General features: G+C 35.7%; 1 protein-coding gene across 2 annotated transcripts in view; it reads right to left on the reverse strand.

Annotated features, from left to right (window-relative positions):
• Positions 1 to 27,345, reverse strand: part of LOC106877085 (sterol O-acyltransferase 1) — an 87,635-nt gene that overhangs the window by 14,038 nt on the left and 46,252 nt on the right. For both annotated transcript variants that reach the window (XM_014925870.2, XM_014925871.2), the window contains 7 exons: positions 20,065 to 20,127; positions 16,241 to 16,348; positions 12,573 to 12,721; positions 9,596 to 9,723; positions 3,256 to 3,331; positions 2,918 to 3,002; positions 1,049 to 1,245 (listed from right to left, as the gene is read on the reverse strand). In XM_014925870.2, the coding sequence (XP_014781356.1) occupies positions 1,049 to 1,245; positions 2,918 to 3,002; positions 3,256 to 3,331; positions 9,596 to 9,723; positions 12,573 to 12,721; positions 16,241 to 16,348; positions 20,065 to 20,127 (806 nt within the window). The remainder of the gene's footprint in view (positions 1 to 1,048; positions 1,246 to 2,917; positions 3,003 to 3,255; positions 3,332 to 9,595; positions 9,724 to 12,572; positions 12,722 to 16,240; positions 16,349 to 20,064; positions 20,128 to 27,345) is intronic.

Raw genomic sequence — 27,345 nt, forward strand, 5'->3', positions numbered from 1 at the left:
AAAAAAAAAAAAAAAAACCCAACCTATCCTAGTTTGTCACAGGGATTTTGTTTTTAAAAAAGTGATAATGGAACAAATGGTAGATTCATTGACACCAAACTCACACTGTAGTGAAGCTTCTACTTTCATATTTTCTAGATCATTTCTCTGCCTTTTCTTGAAGAGAATACACTTGTCTGCATTGTTTGTTAGGATCAGGCATCTTTGTATTTGTATGAGTATGCAAATCCGTAGATAAAAATATGCATCCTCACAGTATGGTCATTTAAACACAAGTGACAGTCAGTGCACTCTGGGCAGCAGAGCACTATGGCTGATTACCAGGCCATGTTTTTGTGGTATAAGCAGAATTCTCGACTGATTGCTGACCTATGTTATCACAGGTCAATTTGTAACAAGCATAACATGGTTCACAAGTGAGTATCGTGTTGTTCTGATTCAGAAATGAATCAGTGATAAATGGAGAGCAAGAAACTCTTCCAACAATTTAAACAAAAAGTTTAATTTACAGAAAAATTCAACCTAAATGAATATGGATAAAAAAATAATACTTTAATAGAATAAGACTTTAAATAGAATAAATGTTATAATTCTATTTATTACATCATCATTCTTATCCAGATACATTTTCCCTGTGCTGTTAAGAGTTGGATGGGTCTGAAATACATCCGCCTGTATGTTCTGTTTTTTTTTTTTTTTTGCACAGTGTTGTATGTTATTAGATTGTGGCTGGAGATTTTAAGGCTGGATGTCCTTTCTATTAGTTGCCAATAGATTCAATGGAGTGGGTGAAGACTATCTATTCCGATAGTAACATCAGAAAATTCTTCTTAGATTTCAAGATTTTTCTAAATTGAACCTATTGATTGCTGGTCTGTAATGAGTGGGGACAGGAAGTGAGGAATTAAGTTGTATTTCAAATATCTAGCAATTGTTAAAATACTCATGGTAAAACTTCCTATTTCTCTAATAACTAATTAATATAAAAATCTGAAGCTTCATGCTTATGTTAAAAAAAAATTGTAGCAGTTTAGTGCTAAATACTTACCAATGAAGAGCACAAGAGTGCCAGGTAACATACAACCAAAGACCGATAATAACAGAGCCTTTGGAGTAACATGTTCCCGGTTAAAGTTTCTGAAGACAGGCACACAGAAGCGTTCAAATATATAGTAAGTGTAGAAAAGGCATGCCAATACTTGAGAAAAATTACTAACAACATAATTCCAACGGATTTTCTGAGTCCTGTGGTAGAGAAGAAAAAAGCAAAGTATGTATAAGACAGTATCAAAACAATACAACACTTCAAAGAGAGTTAATATATTCAGACATTTAAACGGAATTGGTTACATTGTTTTTTTTATTTTGTTATTGTATTTTGGTGCAATATTTTTACAGACAGGCAAAAGACAAATGGATTAACATACTTTGCTCAGGCGTATGGCAATACAATCTGAAGTTATGATCATGTGGGGTTAATTCCAGCACCTTAACTTCACAACCACTATGCTATATACATACTACATACATATATACATACATGATGGCTGTCAACTTGTTGACAAGTATGATCAACACTAATGTTAAATCAATAACACCTTGTACAACACCACTAAGTCTCTCTCTCTCCACCTTCAAAGTCAAATAGTCCAGAAACAAGCAAATGCAAGATATCCGGCTTCACAATGAGGCAGGTGCTATTTCAGAATATCCTTCTCCTAAAGAAATGTCTAAACAAAGACTAGGGGTATCTCACTCTCAGGTATTGGATGGCTGTTGATTCTACTGAGTTCATCTAGCCTTTGACAGGTTTTGTTTCTCATTAGGCATGGTGACTCATGAAAACCACCCTCCTTACTATGCACACTTGGTTAGAATACCAGTTTAGTCACTGACAGCCTAACTAAGTGTACACACACATATGAATGGCGTCACATTAACGCAGATAGGAGACAAACATGTGCCAAAAGTTTGAACCTTTATGTATTATGTAGCAAATAACAGGCATTTTCATATTTATTTTAATCTATGTATTGCTCTGCAAAGTACATGCTTCATAATGTAGTCAGCAAAATTTATCTAATTACTGCCAGATTAGAAAGAAAGTTGCTGCCAATGAGTATTGGTGATTGGCAGAATAATAAGGAATTTCTATAATGCTAATTAAGAAGGCTTAACAGCAGAGCTCATCACAATCTGTCAATGTCTGCTCTTTGATCCTATGTACAAATGGCTCAGTGATTGGAGTGTCGGGCTCACAATCATGAGGCTGTGAGTTTGATTCCTGGATCGGACTGCGTGTTGCATTCTTGATCTAGATACTGTATTTCATGTTGCTCCACTTAACTCAGCTGTAGAAATGAGTTGCGACATCACTGGTGCCAAGCTGTATCGGCCTTCGCCTTTCCCTTAGATAACATCGGTGGTGTGGAGAGGGGAGGCTGGCATGCATGGGCGACTGCTGGCCTTGTGCCTAGGAGGGAAACTTTCTAGGTGCAATCCCATGGCCATTCATGACCAAAGGGGGTCTTTACCTATTACTCTATGCATAAATGCTAAAATAATTGCCAGTTTAGCTAAGTAATAATAATCTTCTTATATTACTGGTAGATTGCAATATTAGTAGCGGTGTGAAGTTTGAAACTAGATTTTAGAAGTTTATAAACTGGCATCATAGACAACATTGTCAATATCCATGCTCAGTAGATCCTTAATTGTTCAAAACAATTCAACTTCAAATATATTAGTCTTTATTAAATTCTAATTAACTAAAATATATTTTCAAAGAAGATAATCTTGTAATAAAGATAATGTAAAAAAAAAAAAAAAGCTATGTTCAGAAAAATAAAGATAAAAGGGATGCAAGAAATTGAGATAATATGTACAACATTTTGTTAAAAAGAATTATTTTTCTTACCTTGGATAAGAATCTCTATAAATAAGAGTTGGAGAAAACAAAAAATAAAGATATTTTGAAAAATCTGGACAAACATTATCATCACCTGGATAAGAGCAAAAAATAGATCAAAATATAAGATATAATACATATATTTAAAAGCATAAGATATATCATATAAAATTCATAATAAAAAGCACATACAAAGAATGATATAGAGTTACAAAAGAACTCGGAGAGTTAAGATTACATAATGAAATATGAAGTTATAGTAACTGAAGAAATCCTACTTTGAAAATTAAGGGAAGATGATGGTAGTTTTCATACTGAACAATATAAAATAATTAGCCAACACTTACTATCTGCTTTTTTGTAGTTCAAAACCTTTGGTACATTTTCTCGAACAAACGAGTGAACTTTCATTATTAGCCGTAACTACAAAGGAAGAAGAAAAAAAGAAACAAAACTGTGAGACTTCTTTAAATGACATTAACAAAGTTGAAATTAGAACTCAGGCCAAACACATGAATATTACTGTTAATAAAATTAAAATAAATATCTAATTTTGGCTTACAGTTTATTGCACCCCTGGATTGTAATGAATTTCAAAAACTTGGGGGCAGCATTTCAAAAATAATGAGAAAAGAATTCTATAAATATATGTGAACAGTTATGCTACATGGCGGTGAAACATGGGCTGTGACTGCTGAGGACATGCATAGGCTTGAAGGCTGGATGGAAAGTGTCAGTATGCAAAAACAACATTGTAAGTGATTTGAGAGAAAAACTGGGTATACGAGGCATCAGATGTAGTCTGCAAGAGGGAAGGTTGTGCTGGTATGGTCATGTAATGATTTGGTTTGGAATTCAGTCCTACTGTGTGTCACCTAGGGCAAGTGGTTTCTACTAAAGTCTCAAGCTGTGTGTGTGTGTGTGTGTGAAAGAGAGAGAGAGAGTGTGTGAGTGTGTATTAGTGTATGCATGTCTCCTTGTTTTGACATCACACACTAATTGTAAACAAATGTCACCATCATACAAATGGTGGGCATTTGTAATCTCCTATGAAAACAAGTCCAGCCATGTACTATTCATGTTCCAAAGACTAGGGGAAAATATTACCTTACATGGAAACAGGTGAGGGTTGATATGCCCATAGAAAATCTGACTTGATGGATTTCATCTGATGTATGCAAGTATGTAAAAGAGGACATTAAAATGATGATGGTGTTAATAATATATGGATGTGTGTGTGTGAAGGTGGCGAGCTGGCAGAATTGTTAGCATGTTGGGTGAAATGCTTAGCAGTATTTTGTCTGTCTTTACGTTCTGAGTTCAAATTCTGCCAAGGTCGACTTTGCCTTTCAGCCTTTTGGGGTCGATAAATTAAGTGCCAGTTGCGTACTGGGGTCGATCTAATCGACTGGCCCCCTCCCCCAAAATTTCAGGCTCTGTGCCTAGAGTAGAAAAGAATATATGGCTGTGTGTGCACACATGCAAATAAATGTGAATGCTGTCATTTCCATTTCTTTGCATAAACCCATCATCATCATATAACGTTTGTTTTCCATGCTGGCAGGAGATGGCCAGCTGAGGAGATGCCTGGGTCCCATGTTTATCTTGACATAGTTTCTACAACTGGATGCCATTCCTAATACCACTCAGAGCAAAAAACAGTGAAGTTATATTTACATTCCCTGTGAACAATATGTTCTGTAGTGCTATGCTTTGGAATTTAGAGAAATAAAAAGACTCTTTACTCGAAAAACAGGTAAAGGTGACAGGAAAGACATCCAGTTATAAAATACTGCCTCAAGTAAGTATCTGTTCAACCCATAAGGTATGTAAAGAGAGCAAAATTGTCTTTGATCAAACTTAGCTGCGATATGTGCTAGCATTAAAAACAATACATTAAAAAAATGTAATCATCTTTTGCAAATAGTGAAGTTCCTAAATGCTCATCATATCATGTATTTTCTTTTATTCTTTTACTTGCTTCAGTCATTTGACTGTGGCCATGTTGGAACACAGCCTCAAAGAGTTTTACTCAAACAAATCGACCCCAGAACTTATTTTTTAAAGCCTAGTACTTATTCTATCGGTCTCTTTTTGCCAAACCGCTAAATTACGGACACCAACACCAGTCATCAAGCAGTGATGGGGTGGGGGGGGGGCACAAACACAGACACAAAGACACACATACACACACACACATATATATATATATATATATATATATACATACCACAGGCTTCTTTCAGTTTCTCACAAAGCTTTGGTCAGCCCTAGGCAAAAGTAGAAGACATTTACCTAAGATGCCACACAGAGGAACTGAACCCAGAACCATGTAGTTGGGAAGCAAACTTCTTACCAAACAGCTGCGCCTATGTATAATTATATATATATTTAAAGAATATTCATGAAAAAACATTTTCTTTCTTAAAAAAAAAACAAATCTTTTTGATATTCATTAGAGAACACTTTTTCATTAATCCCAATCTTTCATTTCTTACTTTCTGCCCAGATTTCATTTTTATCAATTGTAATTTCTGAAGTAGCTGTGTGGTCAAGAAGTTTGCTTCCCAACTACACAGTTCTGGGTTCAGTCCCACAGCATGGTACATTGGGCAAGTGTCTTCTAATATAGGCCCAGTTTGACCAAAGCCATGAGAGTTTATTTGATAGAAACTAAAAGATGCATGCATACATGCATACATACATACATGCATACATACATACATAATACATACATACAGGGCGCGGTGAATAAACTGTCGTCTAAATTATGCAAAAATGGAAATAACACTGACATCTCATTTTAACAGATACATTTACCAAAATTACATAAAAATATCTTGAAGTATGAAAGAGTAAATTTATTCAATAAAGTCACCAATGGCTTCAACCATAGCTTCCAGATGACTTGAGAATCTCCTGCAACTCTTCGAGATGGTCTCCTTGTTTAAGTTGGTGAATGCTGCCATAATCCTTGTCTTCAGTTTATCTTTAGTGTCACAAGGAGTTTTGTTGGTCTCTCGCTCAACTGCACCCCACACATAATAATCAAGGGGTTTGCAGATGTGGCCAGATGTTAGGGTAATGTGGTCAAAGAAATTGTCTGACAGCCATAACTGGGTCCTCCTGCTGCTAGATATAGGGTCTTTCAGCAGTCATTGTCTTGATCCAAGGCAGCACTACCTCCTTCAGGCACTTGATGTAGGCCTCTGAGTTGAGTCTGAGGCCATGCAGGAAGATGAATGTAGGCATAACGTCGCTACCACTGGTGATCACTCCAAACACCATGATGTTGACTGGATGTTTGATTTTTATCACTCTCAGTACATGTCCTCAGATTGCTACCCAAACACTCTGAAATATTTACATTGTAGCTTCTGGTGCGAATGCCAAGCAGTACAGCATGTCGTTTCCAAATTTCTGGCAGAGTGAATTGCATCATGGAGCTGTTTTTCTCACAGACAGTGCTGAACTGACTCGACTATACTGTGTAGTTGACAAAATAAAACAAAACGATGCACATACACGAAATCAAAAATATAAAATGGCATCAATTTACCTGCACACTGTTATATATATATGTATGTACACAAGTGAGTAGACAAATGAAAGAAGGGCACTCAACACATTTATTAGGAGTTACATGTATAGATCAAAACAGTTCGATTCAGAATCCTTGGTACTTTGAGTTTCGAGCACATGACTAGTCTTCAGCCTAGCCACTTGAAACTCTGCACCAAGGATTCTGAATGAAATTGTTTCGATATATATATATATATATATATATATATATATATATATATGTATGTATACATACATACATACAGAGAGAGAGAGAGAGAGAGAGAGAGAGAGAGATCAGCTGAGTACTTAGTATTGAGCATACAGCATGCTGAAGCAATTCTTAGTTGTTGTTTGTTAATAGTATATTGTGTGCATACCTATCTATATAAGTATACGCATAGACAAATACATGCATAGGTACACAATCCAATATAAACCTAAGGATGGTTTCAAGTGTACCATATGTATAAAAGAAGGAAACAGGTGAGGTTAAAAATTCACAACAGCTGTTTCGGTAGCATTTTATTTATGCATTCTCAGATTACATCATGACAAAAACAAGACTTTTTTTCACCATTGTAGTTGGTAAACTTGTCAGCTATTTGTATCTTAACTGTTTATATGTTTAAAATTCACCTAACAATGACAGGTCTTTGCCATGATTTAATCTAAGAATGCATCAATAAGATACTACTGAAACAGCTGTTGTGAATTTTGAATCCCACTTGTGTTCTTTTTGTGTGTGTGTGTGTGTGTGTGTGTGCGTGCGTGTGCGTGTGTGTCATCTTGTCTTGACATTGCATGATAGCTCAAATGATATTCACTATACTGCAAAAATATGTCTGGACATAAGGAAATGTTACCTTGTTTGGAAACAAGTAACAGTTGGTGACAGGAAGAGCATCCAGATGTAGAAATTCTACCTCATCATATTGTACAACCCATGATGATTTTCCTTAAGTTTTGTTTATTTTATTATTAACATTTTTTTTTTATTAACATACACATTCATCATCATCATCATCATCATCGTTTAACGTCCGCTTTCCATGCTAGCATGGGTTGGACGATTTGACTGAGGACTGGTGAAACCGGATGGCAACACCAGGCTCCAGTCTGATTTGGCAGAGTTTCTACAGCTGGATGCCCTTCCTAACGCCAACCACTCAGAGAGTGTAGTATATTGCAATATATAAATTCGGGAGTAAAAAAAAAAAACTTTTATTTTCTTCAAATACGTCTGCCAATAAAATCAAATTGTCCCAATTAATGCAACCACAAAGCATTTTTTAAAATCAAACTTTGACTGTTTATTTGACAAAATGTCATGTAACTGGATATTTGAGTGAGATTTCTTTCACAAATAAACATATTTATTAAACAAATATTATTTTAAGATCTTTCAGACACCAGTTTATCTTATAATCCTCTGCAGTGCTTTTACTACTCATACAGAGTACAGATAAGGACTGTAGAGTTAATTCAAAGCAAGTCCAAAGAGTTACTAAAGCAAATACATGCTCACTGAATTACTGTCATGTTATCAATAACATAATGTAAAGTAATTATCTATGTATTATACTCAGTCTTTTAGCATTCAGTTTACTGGCAAATGTAATGCTTATTAATTACCTCCACCTTAGTGAAGTGGAGATATTGTTTTCAGTTATGTTTGTTTTTGTCCATGGACAAGATATCTCAAGAATCACTGATTGGATTCAGATGAAACTTTCAGGGATGCTTGGCCTCATGATTGGCACAAACTGATTAGATTTTGGGATTGATTCGGTACCAGACAAGGATTTGGCATTATTTTTCCTGTTTTTTTAACTTAATTTTTGAGAGTGGTTGGGTTTGTTTTTAGTATTCTCGTTTGTGAGAGCAGTTGAGTTTATTTCAGATATTCTCAGTTCAAAAATCATCTCTGGCTAATCGTTGAGAGGATGTTAGTATTGCCTTGGCAGAGGTTTGCACTCTCTGAGTGCTCTTGTTCATATTGTTTTGAGTTAAGGTAAAGGGTAAAGACCCCCTTTGGTCAAGAATAACCATGGGATTGCATATAGAAAGGCACAAGTCTAGGCAAGATTGTTTGTGGAAAATCAGCAATTGTCCATGCATACCACCAGCCTCCCCTCTCCACACCACTGATGTTATCCAAGAGAAAGGCAAAGGCTAATACAGCCTAGCACTAGTGACATCGCAACTCATTTCTACAGCTGAAGGAACTGGAGCAACAAGAAATAAAATGTCTTACTCAAGAACACAACATACAGTCTTGTCCAGGAATCGAACTTACTACCACATTATTGTGAGCCCCACGCTCTAACCACTGAGCCATGCATCTTCATTGTTTTGAGTTAATCATGCTATATCTCATAGCTTTGAGATTTCAATGATGTGATAATTTAATTTTAGAATGACATTGTAGGGGAGGTGCAAAAGGCCAGACTTGGCCAGTCTGAATGTAAAGCTGGTTGAATATTTGGACTGGATACACAATGATAAATCAGTTACTTCAGTATTTGTCCTGAGATAACATCTCTTATCAACGTACTGTGTTAAAAATAGTAAATATCAGAGGGAGAGGAAAATTTGTTCCAGTGAGATTCAGTGGTAACATATTTGCAGCCAACCACATGCTCAGACAAGAATTCATTGCCTCTGATATGAAAAATAAGTGAATAAAATATAACTGATGCTGCAAATAGCCACCTAGCTGAATAAAAATTCAACATAGATGGTTATTTTAATTTAATAGTGCCTCAGTTCCACACACTGGATTTTTATTCAGCCAGTTGACAATTTCTCATCTAAGCATGAGGTTGGCTGTGAGTAAGTGTTACCGAAAAGGCTCAAGAAGACCAAAATGCATCTGGCTTTCTCACTGGCCACTGTTGGAATGAATTTTTGTCTCACTCTGGTATTATGTTTCTTACACAGCACATCCATAAGAGATGTTGTCTTGGGACAAACACCACAGTAACTGGCTAGTTGACTGTGAATACATTAAGTATGATACACAGATGGCTATTTTAATTTAACACTGCCTCAATTGCATATACCAGATGATGAAAAGTACTGATAACTGAAAAAGAGAAGATAAAAAAAAAAGTGAAACAGTACCTGTTCTGTGACAATGATTACTGCAGAAGCTGGTGGCAGATTATTTTCATACAAATAATTCACTGGTAGAACAAAGAATAACAACTGATAAGCTACAAAGAGTCCCAGCCAAATCCAATCCCAAACTTCTGAAAAAAGGAAAATATAAAAGCATATTTTAAATGAGAGATATAGATACAAAATTTTTTTTTAATTATATGCAAAATTTCTGTCTGTCTACATTTAAATAATGTTGTATAAAAGAGAAAATAAGAACGCGTCTAACAAGGCAGAAATTTTTATAAAAACCTTTACATTTCAGGTGCACAGGCCCATTCTCACAAGGAAACAGTCTGGAAATGTCCAGTTACACCGATTCTGCTACCTTATTCAAACTCTTCAGCATTAGGTTAGCAGCAGCCACTCACCAACTGTTGGTATAAGCAAACCTCCAACTTGGTGTAGACAACAATCTCCAACAGTTGGAGAGTCTTCCCAGACTGTTTCCTTCTGAGGATGGGCCTTTGTACCCAAAATATTTTCTTTTATTTGTTTCAGTCATTTGACTGCGGCCATGCTGGAGTACTGCCTTTAATCGAACTAATCGACCCTAGGACTTATTCTTTGTAAACCTAGTACTTATTCTATCAGTCTCTTTTGCAGAACTGCTAAGTTACAGGGATGTAAACACACTAACATCAGTTGTCAAGCGATGGTGGTGGGACAAACACAGACATACAAACATGTACATATATATCTGTAAATATAATGTGACAATTATTCAATAGCCATGATAAAACTCCGAGTTTCGGATGTTAGGGCGGAAACCCACGCCGGCATCTCTTCAGTTATTGAGAGATGCTGGCGTGGGTTTCCGTCCGGACATCCAAAACTCTGAATTTTATCATGGCTACTGAATAATTGTCACATATTATATTTGCAGATAAATTCCTTCCTCTATTTACATTATGTCGAGGTCTCTTTCATTCTTTTGTTGTCTTGCCATTTCTATCAATATATATATATACACACGATGAGCTTCTTTTAGTTCCCATCTACGAAATCCACTCACAAGGCTTTGGTCAGCCCGAAGCTATAGTAGAAGACACTTGCCCAAGGTGCCATGTAGTGGGACTGAACCCGGAATCATGTGGTTGGTAAGCAAGCTACTTACCACACAGCCACTTCTGCGCCTATATAAAGTTTTTTTGTAAAACTTTCTGCATTGATAGAAGCTTTCTTATTTTCCCTTTTCTTTTCTTTCTTTGGTACTACAATGCTTCAAGTGAAGAACAAAGCTCTAATGTTGTGTAACACATGAGATCAGTAGGGACCTATCAGATACTGCACCTTCAACAAAAGATTCAGGTGAGGATGCACTGAAATATTTTCCCATTGCCATCTTCAGGGTCATATGAGGATTTGAAATTAGTACTGATATGAACATTAAGGTTTTAGTTACTGGCATCATTGCTGTTATTATTACGAATATAGTTCAGGTGGTGAGCTGCCAGAATCACTACTGTGTCAGATAAAATTTCTTCCAGTTCTTTACATTACAAGTTCAAATGCCACCCAGGTAAACTTTGCCTTTCAACCTTTTGAGTTCAATATAATAAGTACTGGTTAAGTACGGAGATCAATGTAATCGAGTTACCCTTCTCTTCAAAATTACTCGCCTTGTGCTAAAATTAGATATATTACTAATAATATTTATTGCCTACAAACTTTTACTTTTTATGCTTATAATACCGATCTACCACTCTTCATTTCATATCACTGTCTCAGATTTACTGGTAATGCAGTATCTACTTTCTGTTAAAACCCCATTTCAGAAATATGCTTTATCAGTAGTATGTTTCTATCATTATTTCTCTCTTCTTCCTCAAATAGTTTCTACATAGAATCGCAACTACATTTTTAAGTGGGATGTTTGAATGTAGTCGAATATGACAACTCATGACCACACCATAATTTCTTATATCTCTCTCATTAGAAATTGGAATGAGGTAGCTCAGATAAGATAATGTTATGCAAATTACTACTGGTATTGTTGTTGTTATTACTATTGTAATTTATCATATTCATCAACACCATAATTATTAGTATTTGTTTATTGCTTAAAAACTTTGACCTTTGACATACATACCCCACTCTCTCTCCCTTTAAGATCAAGTGATGATAGGGTATTTGCTGTCTCTTAAACTCTGTTTAGCAAACATAACCAGTCACTAGTATGTTTCTATCATTATTTCTCTCTCTCTCCACATCTCTTTATCTCATCTACTCCAACTCCCTGCTTCTGAACAATGCAATATTAAGCTATTGTTGTTATTACTATTATCAATTTATTGCACTCATTAGTATTGTATTTATTTGCATCTATTCATTGGTCTACAAAGTTTAACTTTCAATTAAATCCTATTTGGCAAATACATCTTACCGGTAGTATGGAGGACCATTACTCCTGCCCCATTCTCTATCATAACAATTATGACCAGCCACCATTACTTTAATCTGCCGTAAGCTCATCCTCCTACAAGACATTCATACATTCCAAACAAATCCATCCACCAGTATACTGTGATCTCCCCACCTTACTTTCACAAAGCTGTTAACTTAGTGCAATTTTGCCGTCCATTTAAGAGGTCTCCAAACCCCATTTATACTTGGTTTTCCAGCTGGTATGAGATCACAGAGGTATACATCCATACTATCATGCTGTAGCATGATAGTATGGATGTATACCTCTGTGTATACCTCTGAAGAGATAACTCTCTTATAAGAACTTAAAGGCTCAATATTATTGACAGAATATAATTTCATTATTAACACAACATATTATAATACTACAATTCTATGTAAACTTTTCCTTGAACAGCATGTATGTAACTTCAGCTTTTATACTGAAATTCTTAAAACCACTGTGAGATGATTATTTATAAAATGTTTATATTTACAATAGTTTTACTATAAATAGATTCAAAAGTTAACTTACTATAAGGTCTGATTTTTTTTGAAGAAGCCCAATAATAGAAAGCTGGATAGAATATCAACAAGGTTGCCAGCTGCATACACACCCAAAGAGCCATTACCTTGGGAAATTTACCAAATGCCCATTGTATCAAATTGAAGTCAAGATGAAGTCTGTAAGACAGTAATAACTTGGTTACTGAAAAAGAAATCTGAATCATCTACACAACAGAGGCATTTATACTTTTGTTCATTATGTCACTACACTTTAAGACCAGATATTAATGCTCAACAACAGATTTCACTACAGATAAGTTGAAACTTAATGAAGTTTAAATGTAGCAAAATTAGAGCAAGATAGACCAGTCTGGATAAGATGTAGTTTGAATCTGTATGAAGACAAAATCACAGCTGATACAATTCTTATAAAATAACTGCAAACAAACAAAAGTGTTTAGCTAAGAACAAACCATTCTGAATTTAGTGACCTAGACAAGATTTTTAACAGGGTTCTAATCTTTATAGTGTGGTAAACAATGAAAAAGATTAGGCTTTAATGAAAAACATGTAAGAGTAGTTCAATTTATGTACAAGGTGTTGTAAGCAAGGTCAAAATGTATAGTAAATAGAGTAAGCAATTAGTACAGAGATACAAGTTCACTAAGGTTCTGTCTTCAGCTCGCTATAGTTTTAGTTCATCATCATTTAATGTCCATTGCCCATGCTGGCATGGGTTGGATGGTTTGACTTGGCTGGCACACTGGAAGGCTGCACCAGACTTCAGTCTGATTTGGCATGGTTTTCTATGGCTGGATGCCCTTTTTAATGCCAACCACTCCAAAAATGTAATGGGTGCTTTTATGTACCACTGGCAAGGGCGCCATTTGCATGACACCAGGGTGCTTTATGAGCCACCAGCATAGGTACCAATTTGTGTGATACTGGTATCTGCCATGACTGCAATTTTGTTTGGCTTGATGGGTCTTCTTCTCAAGCATGACATAATGCCAAAGGTCTCAGTCATTGCCTCTGTGAGGCCCAACACTTGAAAGGAACTCAGCCACTTTGTCTCCGTGAGGCCCAATGCTTGAAAAGAACTCAGCCACTTTGCCTCCATGAGGTTCAACACTCAAAAGGTGTTCTTTACGTGCCACCAGCACAGGTGTACTTGGCTTGATGGGTTCTCTCAAGCACAGCACATTGCCAAAGGACTCGGTCACTAGTCATTATCTCTGTGAGGCTCAAAGTTTGAAGATCATGCTTCACCACCTTGTCCCATGTCTTCCTGGGTCTATCTCTGCCACAGCTTCACTCCACAGTTAGAGATCGGTACTTCTTTACACAGCTGTCCTTGTCCATACACATCACATGACCATACCAGTGCAGTCGTCCCTCTTGCACACCACATCTGATGCCTCTTATGCCTAACTTCTCTCTCAAGATGCTTACACTCTGTCGAACATGCACACTGACATTGCACATCCAGCAAAGCATACTGGCTTTGTATCTTTCAAGCCTACGCATGTCCTCAGCTGTCACAGCCCATGTTTCACTGCCATGCAGCATAGCTGTTTGTACACAATCTTCTTTTCACTCTGAGAGAGAGGACCTTTGTTGCTAGCAGGGGTAGGAGCTCTCTGAACTTTGCCCAGTCTAATCTTATTCTCACAGCTATGCTCTCAGAGCATCCACCTCCACTACTAAATTGGTCAACTAGGTAACAGAAGCTATCTACTACCTATAGCTTACTCTCATGACAGTTGATGGAGTTTATTTTTTGTATACTTTCGGTGTTTATTGTACCTGTGCATCTTCCACATACAAAAGCTAGTTTCTCTGTTAATCTGTCTCTGATATTGTTGCACCTTTTATGTGTCCAAAGCTTACACTGGGTGCATGTTATGGAGTTTCGACCTACACCTTTTCTACAGATCAAGCAAGGCCATCTACCTGAAGGGATCTGTGATTTGTCTGCCTTCATACTTACTAAGACTTTGGTTTTTGCTAGGTTAACTCTAAGGCCCTTTCATTCTAGATTTTGCTTCCATACCTGGAACATTTTCTCTAGTTTAGGTAGTGATTCAGCTATAAAAGCAAGGTCATCAGCATAGAGGAGCTCCCATGGGCAGCCTGTCTTGAATTCCTCTATTATTACCTGGAGGACTATGATGAACAAGAGGGGGCTAAGCACCGATCCTTAATGAACCCCTACTTGAAGTAATAACACAAAAGTTCAAAATAAATGCCCTTAGAAACCTATTTGTAGATGAGATGACTTGATTCTCAATGCAGAATATGCTAAAAACTGAGAAATATTTAAGAACTTGAAGAATAGTCAAAGCCAAACAACCTAAATAACATTACAAAGACTAATTAGAAAAGAAATAAAATTCCAGTGTTTCCTGTGAAGTGGTCTTGCTTGATAAAGGATTTCTAAAACTGGCACAAAGACAGTTTTAGAAATCCCAAGAATGGTATAATCAAAGAGGATGGTACTGTGTACTCAGCATAAGTAATGGGTACACAAAACATGCAAATCTCTAGTAGATAGGTAGAAATGTCACTCATGAACTGATCAGATGGTCTGCTTAATGTTTCAGACAACTTGTTATCTAGGTGACCTGATTAGTGATGGAGGTATCTTTAATTAAAATATTGTAATTACAATATGAAATAGTTAGAAAAAGTTCAGGCAGCTGTTACCTCTGTTGGCAACAAGAGATTTCTTGAGCCAGCAACAAAGCCTCTACCTGGTTGCTCAAACTGCTAACCACATCAGCCAAAACTACCTCTATTAAATTCAACTGTCTTTTTTTTTTTTTAAATCAAAGTACATATCAGATAATGTAGTCCTAAAAACAAATAATAAAATTGGGGGGGGGGGTAGGCATAGATGGAATGCTTTTAATCATACGTCTGCTCAATGAGGGCTGACCTAGGGCTAAATAAGAACAGATTCCCTTTGTGTGGAAGTCAGAATGTACAAGGAATGTGTTAGAAGCATAATGCATTTCGAGCGAGATCGTTGCCAGTGCCGCTGGACTGGCTCCTGAGCAGGTGGCACGTAAAATACACCATTTCGAGCGTGGCCGTTGCCAGTACCGCCTGACTGGCCCTCATGCCGGTGGCACGTAAAAGCACCCGCTACACTCTCGGAGTAGTTGGCGTTAGGAAGGGCATCCAGCTGTAGAAACTCTGACAAATCAGATTGGAGCCTGGTGTAGCCACCTGGTCCACCAGTCCTCAGTCAAATCGTCCAACCCATGCTAGCATGGAAAGCGAACATTAAACGATGATGATGATGATGATGATGATGATGATGACTAACTGTAGAGAGCTGCAATGGCTGGAGCAGAATGCCAGAGTGTGATCTATTGTTTATGTTAACATAAACTTACATGAAAAGCAGAATGCTAGTGAGCAGGTAAAGTAAATGGGTCTAAAAGATATGTTAATTAATGTATGCAAAACGTATAGTTGTATTAGTATGGACATGTGATGAAAACCATTGGGTGAAAAACTGCTAAATGATGACAGTAAGAAATATACATAAAAAAGGGTCAGTGGTGAAGACAGAAATCAGAATATAGGATCTCACAAATAAGGTAACTAAGGATGGATATGGGTGACAATATGATATACTAGATAGAGTACAGGTAAAATGGACATAAAAATGATGATCCCTTTACTTACCTGCCTGTGTCAATGAGATCATATACAATAGTATTTAGACTAAATACCAGCAGAATGGCCACAAAGATATTATAAATTGTTTGGATATGAGTTATTTCCAACAACTCTCTGGAATATAAAAAAGAAATAAATCATGAAAAAAATTGCAAAAAAAATATTAAAAACAAAACAAAACAAAAAAAGTATTTTGTCTACAAAAGAGTGCTGAAATGTTCCTGGCTTTAAAGGTATCACAAAAGGGTAGAGTTGTTACTGTTACAGGCGAGGTAGGACAACTATTTAGAAGATATGCAAAAAATCACGATGGTTTACAATATATTTTTCTTTTTTTTTTGCAGATTTAATGTATAATGACAGTACTTAACAATGAATTTTGGTAAAATTGAAGCATCGGCAATCATAAAGTTCCTCTTTTTGCAAGGGAAAGAAGTGGTGGAAATTCATGGAAAGACGAAGGAAGTCTTGAAAGATGGTTGCCCATCTTACACCACAGTGAAAATCTGGGTGTCATGGTTTTGAACTGGTCATTTTGAGATCACAGATGAACCCTGACCAGGACAGCTAATTTCTGCAACCACAGAGGACAAAGCCAACACTGTGCATAGCACAGTTCTTGAAGATTGCCAGATTTGCTGAGGATTTCTCACAAAAGAGTTGACCACAACATTCTGGAGTTGAGAAAGCTTTCTGCAAAATGCACCCCAAAATGCCTGAATGCAGATCAGAAGCACAAAATGATGACATCAAAAGCAATTTTGGACTGGTTTGCAGTGGGAGAGGCTGATTTTATGGTTTGTTTAGTCACTATGGTTGAAAATTGGCTCCATCATCATGACCCTCAGATCAAGCAACAATCAATGGAATGGCGCTACAGTGGTTCACTGCATCTCAAGGAGTTTTGGATCTAGAAGTCAGCTGGAAAGATTCTACATTCAGTGTTCTGGAACAAAGATGGAGAACTTCTCATAAAACACCTGCCAAAGGGTCGCACAATCAATGCAGAATAGTACATGTCTCTGTTGAATGAACTGCATGAAGTTTTGAAGCAGAAACGCTGAGCTGTGGTGCCCAGTTTTTGCAGGACAGTACACCACCACACACAGCACATGATACTATATGGAAAGTAATTGACTTCGGCTTTAAAATGGTAGACCACCCACCTTACTCTCCTGACTTGGCCCCCTTTGACTATCACCTCTTTTCACAACTGAAGAAACATCTCAAAGGAACAAAATTTCACACTGATTTGGAAATGATCACAGTTACAGAGGCCTGGTTGGAGACCCAACCCTTGAAATTCTTTTTACAAAGCTTAGAAAAACTGAAGGACTGCTGCAATAAGTGTATAAATCAGAGAGGAGAATATGTTGGATAAAATCATAATTAACTCATCTTCCTGTATTTTCTTTTACCCAAAGTCAGGAACTTTTCAACCCCCTCCCACCCTCTACCCCACATGCAATGTTACGTCCCAGTACATTGCAAACCTTTATTGATCTTGGATGTAAAAATTGAACCAAATTATACATTCTTGACCAGTTAGCCATCACTGTCCTCATTTCCTTTAACTCTTGCAGTAATTATCTTGTCATGTGGGATCATGTTAGCCTTACATTAAATTAGGGCTTGAAACCTATTAGTTTCATGGAAGAATTCAGCTGACATAGAAGCAGACTGAGGTTTCAAATGAAATTTTTCTTGATTGGCTGGACAACATAAATTTCATTCAAAAGCTGTTCAATTTAAGCTTCTTAAACTATTTGTTTATACGCAATTTAGTTTTAGGCCCGTCCTGCTATTTTCATCTTTGCATACCAAATACTTCAATAACTGCACAAATAAACGCTGGAGAATCTATGACACTTTAAAAAGGAATTTATAATAATAAAGTGCTGTAAGATAGGCATAGAATCAACATTATATTTTGACCTTGAATATAACATAACATCTAAAAATATACTATATTCATTCATTCTAGCAATTCTGTTGACATATAGGAGTGCCTAAGAAACTGATGTATCAAGAGAAGAATTTTTCATTGAAATTTATTTGTGAAAGATCTTTCACCAGAGATTCATGTGTATGTCACTTTCCCTTGGAACATGTTTTTTAAATTTTTTTTGTTTTTTTGTTTTTATAGTCAGAAATAGGAAAATGTTTTTGAATCAGCTACACTACATGTTGAAGTAGTTTCTGGGTCTGAAGACAAAGCCTTGTCTTCAGCAGTGTTTTTTGTTTCTATTATAGCAGCACAGCTATATGTGGTTGTATGACAGATATATCTAAGAGGATGGTAGTTATTATTCCCTTTCTTATTTTGGATCGATCAAAGATGAACATTAGTTGCCAAGAGTATTAAGCTAAGTAGTGGTGGTACCTTCACCAGAAATACTACAGGGTTCCATTGGTAAGGGCTATTGTACCATATGTTAAGAAGTTGTAGCATTCTTCTCCTTTGAACAGAAATGCTAGTTTATTACAAAGTTTTGTCTCTTTATAGATTTCAATTCATTACTGAAAGTTAATCAAACATTTATTAATCATACAGAATTGTTTCCTACTATTGTATCTGAAGTGCACACCAGGCAACTGAAGATGAAACTCAGCAAAAAGAAAAACAAAGACACCAAACAGAAAAATAAAAACATACTATCAGAAAAAACAGCATACACATTCAAACAGATACATCAAAGAAATAAGCCATTCAAAAACTGCCCTGATGTGGCCACAGAAGTGACTGCTTTGCCAGGATCAGGTAACCCTCACTCATGCTGCTCACCATGTTTACAATGGCAGCCCTTGGCACCATGGGCCATTGGTCAGCCTCCTTTTCCTAATGAAGTTCCAGCCACAGCAGTCCTGAGAGTTTAAATAATGTGTATGAGGGGGGTGGAGGTGGAGGTGGATTACACGATCATATGATTCTTTCAGGTCTTAATGGACATGAACTGCCCGCTTCTCATTATACAAGATTTGTACCTGATGTTCTTGTGTAGCACAGGTTTGATAGTGGATTCCACCACCTTGATGATGTTTTAGACCTACAGGATAAATTTAGCTGTCCGGACGATGTCTGACTGCTGAGAATGTTTCTTTCTCTGAGCCATGGATGACATGTCTCCATAAGAGGCCTCAGCTCTTTCTCCAACAACACCGAACATGAAGAACCAGCTACATGCAAGAAGTTGGTGATTTCCAAGTTACAGTGATTGGCAGCTAGATCCACGGTATTTCCTGTGTCAAGACTGGAATCTAGCATGCTGATACTGCTGATATGTTTGAAAGAGAAATATGAAAATTAAAATTTGGCACATGTTATGTAACACTATGTTAAGTCATCTTCTATGTATGGGCCATCAAGGTAATTCAAAAATACCTGGTGCACCTTATATTTACTGTTATGTGTACAATGCCACTGAGAGTAAGTCTTTGCCAGGAACAGAATGCAGGGATGAAAATTAATGACTCTTGATAATTTTTTAACATTTTAATGACTTGGTTAGCTGTCTTTCTCACCATATTTTCTGAAAGGCTATGAAACAATCACACACCAGGATCTATTTTAAAGCAGAGTTTTGTAGACAACTTTGAGACACAATGTAAATACAGACCGTAATAAAAACAATTAAGTGGTAGCAGTAGTGAGTAAAGTAAAAGTAGACAAAAAAAAGTTACTGTATTAGCAGCCAGAAGAGAAATCTGACAAATTGAATATATGTAAATATCTTTTCACACTTGTATTAAATGTGGCTGTGGTGCTATTGAAAACCAACCTAATATTTAGGTGAACTAAACTTGTGGAAAAATGTTAAGACAATACGTACGTTAAAACAGATCGTCTATTGACAAACACTTTCTCTGGTAGTTCACCATCTTTTCGCTTTACTCTGGAAAAAAAAATCAAATAAAATTTCAAGACATTAAAATGTAAGATACATAAACAAGATTCTTAATTTTTCCTGAAGATCTGAAATTTTAAAAGGACTTTTATCAAAACCTCATTCCATATTGCAAACTCTTATTCAACTATTATAACATTTTAGCCTTCAAAATAAATCAACAAAATAAATATTTTTTAATGATAGGTATTATTTCAAAATGCTTTAAAGAAAAAAAAAAAGAGGAAAATTTAGATTAAAAGAATTTGATTTGAAGAAACTAATATAATTAACTGTTTTATAATTAACATACAATGATCAGCATTGCCTTCTGAGGTAAAAACTTTACAAAATATCAAAGGAATTATGATCTAATCTCGGATTATTTTATGAAATAACTGTACATGATTACATCACACTTGCAGTTACTATACCAGTACTACTACTACTACTACTACTACTGTAGTTCTGTCGTTAAATTCAGATGTAGTGACTGTAAAAATCACCTAATTGAACATAATTACTATTTGTGAATGAGTGGCTGTGTGGTATGTAGCTTGCTTACCAATGACATGGTTCCGGGTTTAGTCCCACTGCGTGGCACCTTGGGCAAGTGTCTTCTACTATAGCCTCGGGCTGACCAAAGCCTTGCGAGTGGATTTAATAGACGGAAACTGAAAGAAGCCTGTCGTATATATGTATATATATGTGTGTGTGTGTATGTATGTTTGTGTACCTGTGTTTGTACCCCCCCAACATCGCTTGACAACCGATGCTGGTGTGTTCACGTCCCCGTAACTTAGCAGTTCGGCAAAAGAGATCAATAGAATAAGTACTAGGCTTACAAAGAATAAGTCCTGGGGCCGATTTGCTCGACTAAAGGCGGTGCTCCAGCATGGCCATAGTCAAATGACTGAAACAAGTAAAAGAGTAAAGCAACAGAAATACTATTTCCTTCCTCTCTTTTCCCTTCCACCCACCTTTATCTCTCACTCACTATAGCCGGTGGCATGTAAAAAAGCCCCCATTACACTCTTGAAGTGGTTGGCTTTAGGAAGGGCAGCAAGTCATACAAACCATGCCAGATCAGACTAGAACCAGGTACAGCTCTCCAGCTTATCAGTTCCAGTCAAACCATCTAACCCATGCCAGCATGAAAAGTGGATGATGATGATGATGATGATGATGGTATATATATATATATATATATATATGTGTGTCTGAAAATAAAATTTACTTATACATGTATACCCGAATATAAAATCATTATACATACATACATACATATATACACACATATACACTTACAATATACTAAGTTAACTAATTAGCATCTTTGGACAAGGTATTTAGATTATATTACAATGCTTTCTAAGCTCCAAAAGGCTTTCAAGAGAGAGTGCTTACTTCAAGGTTCATTCATAAATAGCAGGATCGGGCACCTGTCTATAACAAGAAACATTTCAAGATGAACTGGTAACTGAAATAAGTAGTAAAAGGGTTCTGTTGGACAAGGCATTGCTGAAAGCAAATACCAGAATGTATATCATATGCTCTTTTTCTGAAGGTTTATCTTATATAACTTTATACACTGGTCAGTTGTTTAATCTATTTGTTTATTTTAACAGCTGAACCAACCCTGCTTGTGTAAGTCTATTGTTCGCGTGGTATGCATCGAAATTCTTACAGTCTCTTGATTTCCTGTAATTCTGAGAGCCACATGGTCCCAACAGACAAAATGGAAAAGGCATTACTCCACCAGATGGCGAGGGATATGTGCTGGAACAGCCACTCTGACTCATGGGGCTTGCACTTGCGAATAGCCATCTCAACCCTGGTGGTGGTGAGCAGAGGTGTGGTCCAGGAGCCAAGAACACCAGAGATCTCCACTGCCACAGTCTCGACCATAAACCTATACCTATATCCAGCTGTAAAAGAACAGCTATCACTGTTGAAGTAAATGTTTCAATTTGTAAAAAGCAACCAAGTATGTTAAAAAAATCATTAAGTTTGTCTCTGTATTAAGGATTAAATATGCATAGAAAGTATGTCTTAGAAATATCTGCTAAGATGGATATGGAATTGTTATATTTAGGGAGAGTTTAGGTTAATCTCAACTGGTGCTGTGTTAAATAGCTCTTGCTGAATTAGAATCAAGATTGCAAGTGAAGAAGATAGATAATTTTATTTGACTGTTAACTATAATATTATACACAAGCTGAAAAAGATTTAAACAATGAGACAGGCAATATTTTTATGCTATGATGAGTTTCCAAGCATTCCATTAAAAATACATATAACTTGAATACTGAAAAGTAACATAAAATAGAGAAATAAATAGAATTTAAAGAAAAAAGACAAGCTGAAGATATTTTAAAAATATAAAGATAAAAATTAATTTTAAAAACACACAAATTAAAAATATAAGTCTAAAACACAAATTAAAATTAAAATCAAAAAGATGTGCAAAAACTATTTTTTATAAACAAGTTAGAAGTTAGAAAAAAGAGAAATTTTTTAAAAGTGGGCAGCTGCTCTATTTTTCTTCAAATTTTCACCTTACATCTTGATGACAGCTGTTAAAATTATAGACATTTTCAAAAATATTCCAAAAACAGAACTCACTTCACACCACCTAAATTTATCATCAAAAAGTTTATTAACTGTTACTTTATTATTATTATTATTGTTGTTGTTATTATTTTATAAGGCAGTGAACTGGCAGAATAGTTAGCATGTTGGACAAAATGCTTACTGCATTTCATTGGGTTTTAATGTTCTGAGTTCAAATTCCTTTACCCGTCATTCTTTTGGGAGTCAATGAAATAAGTAGCAGTCAAGCACTGGGATCAAACTACTAGATCCCTCCTACCATAATTTCAGGCCTTGAAATCATAAATTTCTGGATAGCTGAACTTCTAGATACTGCAACCCATCTTTGAAAATACATTTTTTTTTTTTTAGATCTACAAATATTATCAGTGGAGTCACTTGCGTTAGCTGTTTTGCCAAGAGGTTGACTTTTCCAGTCACAATGCTAGTGATACAGGATATTAAACTTAGGAACTTGACATGATACAGTTTTTCTTTTGACAAGTATCTTAACAAGGTGACAGCTGCTGGAGTTACAGTCACATCCACTTTTGAGCACAAAACAAAATTTTGTGTAATTCATAACAGTTGGAAAAACACCAAATTTCAGAAATTTGTAGAAAATGTGTATAAGAGTCTGAATTATGAAGTCTAATATATGAGTGATTAGGGTTAACAATATCCTGCAAACCCCTCTAGAATTTAAAGAAGCTATATCTGGCTAATATATTCTACCTGTTTTATGTTCAAATCAGCCAAATCTGACCTCTCACACCTAGCCTACAATGTCATTCTAAAAATTGACAATCACATCACTGATATTTCAAAGCTACAAGATAATGCATAGTTAATTCAAAGCAATGTGGATGAATGCTAAAGGGTTAAGCCTGTGATTAGAATATTTTTCCTTATAAACAAATCTTTGTAAAATTCTTTAAGAAATTGGCATAACAGCTTTCAATATAGTGAACTTTGTCACTAACATTTCTTAAAGGAGCTGGTACCTTTGGTTGAATATAGTTATATCATTCCACTCAAACAGAATTAGGAAGAGATTTATGGCCTTTTTTTGCCTGTTTGAAATCTCATTTATAGTGTTCCAGATTTTATTTATACAATGTATTATTTTATGTCAAAGTTTTTCAATAGAATTGTTGTTGACTGATCCAATGCGTCTTGTTTATATTTTAATATAGTAGGATATGATTTGAGAATGAATTACCTGGTCTCTCTAGCAGATCAAACAATTACATAGAATATTCCTAATTGTTTTAGAAACTCAATATAGTAATTTTCTTCATATTCATTTGTGATTTTGTTCAATTACATTCTTGAAACATTTGAAGCCAATAAAACCCAATTTGTTGATATTCTCCTTTTTATAGCTTTACGTGTGCTTCAAGATCCAATTCCAAAAAGGAATTATATATATATATATATATATGCATGTATTTATTAGCAACAGAAGCAGTATTAATACTGAGAGGTAATATTTATCCCCACTTAAATGTGGATGCTCTGTTAGAACAAACTATACAGCAGTAGTTTCCATGAGAGAAACTCTCATATCAACCTTTTGGTGCAAAATGCATTTGTTTATATTGTTTATCATCAACAAGACCACGGGAGGACGAAATTACGTGATCTGGTGGGGATTTATCTCCCCGCTAGCAGGTATAGGAGTTTCTCTCATGTAATTACTGCAGTATAGTTTGCTCTAACAAAATATCCATGTTTGAGTGGGGATAAATATTACCTCTCGATATATGCATATATAAAATCATAAAAGATATAACAAGCCATTTTATTCTGTCATAATTGTTTCTCCATCTCACTTTCCAATATTTTGCATATCAAATGTAACATTTCAAGCAAATTTTTGTGGGTTAAATTGGAAAATGAACATACAAACTATACACATTAGGTCAAAAGTGTATCATCCAGCACATTCTGCTCTAGTAAAAGACAATCAAAGTTACAACCACCAAATGAGTATGCAGCATCACATAATATATGTAATTTTAGAAAATAGTTGCAGTTTGTATTTAGATTTAAACAAAATCAAAGAAATGTATTTATTATTCTTACACTAAAAGAAAATGTATATAATTAAAAAAAGAAATAAATTATTTGTTGGAAGTCTTCCTTAAATTTAAATGACTGGTTTCTTGTATAGTCAAAGAGTTTTTAAAAATTTTTTTAAGAGAAAGAAATTCAGAGTTTAAGATATTCACACCCTTCCAGAAGAAACCAAGTATGAAAGTAAAATGATTCTCTATATCTTTTGTCCTTTCCTTGTTTCAGTCATTGGTTGCAGCTATGCTGGGGCACTGCCTCGAAGGATTTTAAGTCAAACAAATCAACCCCAGTACTTTTTACATACATACACACACAAGCATGCACACACCAAACACATACATACAATATGACAGGTTTCCTTTCAGTTTCTGTCAACCAAATTCACTTGCAAGGCTTTTATCAGCCTGAGGCTATAGTAGAAGACACTTGCTCAAATTGCTATACAGTGGGACTGAAGCTAGAACCATGTGGTCAGAAAGCAAACTTCTTACCACACACCCCATAGACTTGCAGCACTTCAGCGCCTGCCATCATAATAACATAAGTACTGAGAATATACTAAAATACAAATCAAAGTTGATACAAAGAGTCCTTTGATGCTGATGATAAAGGTGATGGTGATAATAAAGAGCTAATGTCATATATATATTAATATATCACCTTTTAAAACAAAAGATTATTAAAATAGTGAGCTTGACATGTTTGTATTAACACCAAGACTGAAATCCTAAGCCTTAGGCATTATCTCAATAATCTTATTTACTTATTCGTTTATTTCTTCAGTAGTGTCAGCAATTGCTAGTGTACGTTTAGTGAGTCAGAACAAAAAGAGGATATGTATATGTGTGCACGTGTGTTACCTTCCCACCAAGCAATAGTCATGCAGAATAGAAAAAAAGTCAAGAGATCAGCAAAACAGGGGTGGGGGAGAAAAAAAGTTAAGAACTAACACAAAAGGGTTGGCTGTGAGTAGTTTAAAATGTAGGGATAAATGAGTGGCACCTGGTGTTGTTACAAAGTAATTACAAAATAGATTGTGTAACAACAACAAAAACAACAACAACAATAATAATAATCTTTTCTACTAAAGGAACAAGGCCTGAAATTTGTGGGGAAGGGACTAGTCGATTACAACGACCATAGTGTTTCACTGGTACTTCATTTATCGACCCCAAAAGGATGAGAGGCAAAGTTGACCTCGGTGAAATTTGAACTCAGAACATAAAGAAAGACAAAATGTCACAAAACATTTTGCCCGGCATGCTAACGATTCTGCCAGCTTGCCACCTATTATAATAACAACAACAACAACAACAATAATAATAATAATAATGAAATGGAAGGAGGAGGAGGAGGAGGAGGAGGAAAAGTGCTAAAAGAAACAATATAAATTTAAATCAATGAAAGAAATATTTTTTTCTCGATAAATATGCTAAGGTTAGAAACAAAACAAGATATAAAAAGCAGCTTAAGAAACAAACAAACAAAAAAAATAATTATGTAAATTATGACCTAACAACTTGTAACTCATTAATAATCTGTTATCATTGTAGAGATACATTTTCATCTTTGTAATGACAAGCTATGACACTGGTGTTAGATTCATAAATGGGAATCCATTTATATGGAGGTAACTTAAAAGGGTCATTTGGTTGAGAAACGACTCACCTATGTAAATATTAGCTCCAGGTAAATGAAAGTATGTAACATATAGCCTGATAATATTTTATGCACATTTACACAAAAGATTATCACATGCCAAGGAGTTTTCTATGCAAATTATTCTTCTAATGTACAGCCTATTTTATACAGGTAACAAAAGAATAAATGACATTATATCTGAGTAGATACATATGAGATAATAGAGACTTTTATGACACTACACATAATGTATGTGATATATGAGTGTGTGTATATATATATAAATATATATATGTGTGTATATAAGGCACAGGAGTGGCTGTGTGGTAAGAAGTTTGTTTCCCAACCACATGGTTCCAGGCTCAGTCCCACTGTGTGGCACCTTGGGCAAGTCTACTATAGCCTCAGGCTGACCAAAGCCTTGTGAGTGGATTTGGTAGACGGAATGTATGTGTGTGTTTGTTATTTGTGTCTGTATTTGTCCCCCAACCATTGCTTGACAACCGATGTTGGTGTGTTTGCATCCCCGTAACCTGGTGGTTCGACAAAAAGGGGATCGATAGAATAAGTACTAGGCTTACAAAGAATAAGTCCTGGGGTCAATTTATTCGACTAAAGGTGGTGCTCCAGCATGGCCACAATTAAATGAGTGACACAAGTAAAAGAATATATATATATCATCATCATCATCATCATCGTTTAACGTCCGCTTTCCATGCTAGCATGGGTTGGACAATTTGACTGAGGACTAGTGAAACCGGATGGCAACACCAAGCTCCAGTCTAATTTGGCAGAGTTTCTACAGCTGGATGCCCTTCCTAACGCCAACCACACATATGTGTATGTATGTGTGGGTATATATATATATGTCTGGGCAAAGTTTAGAGAGCTCTTACCTCTGCTGGCGACAAAGGG

The sequence above is a fragment of the Octopus bimaculoides genome, chromosome 1 (assembly GCF_001194135.2).
Source record: "Octopus bimaculoides isolate UCB-OBI-ISO-001 chromosome 1, ASM119413v2, whole genome shotgun sequence".
Lineage (NCBI taxonomy): Eukaryota > Metazoa > Mollusca > Cephalopoda > Octopoda > Octopodidae > Octopus > Octopus bimaculoides.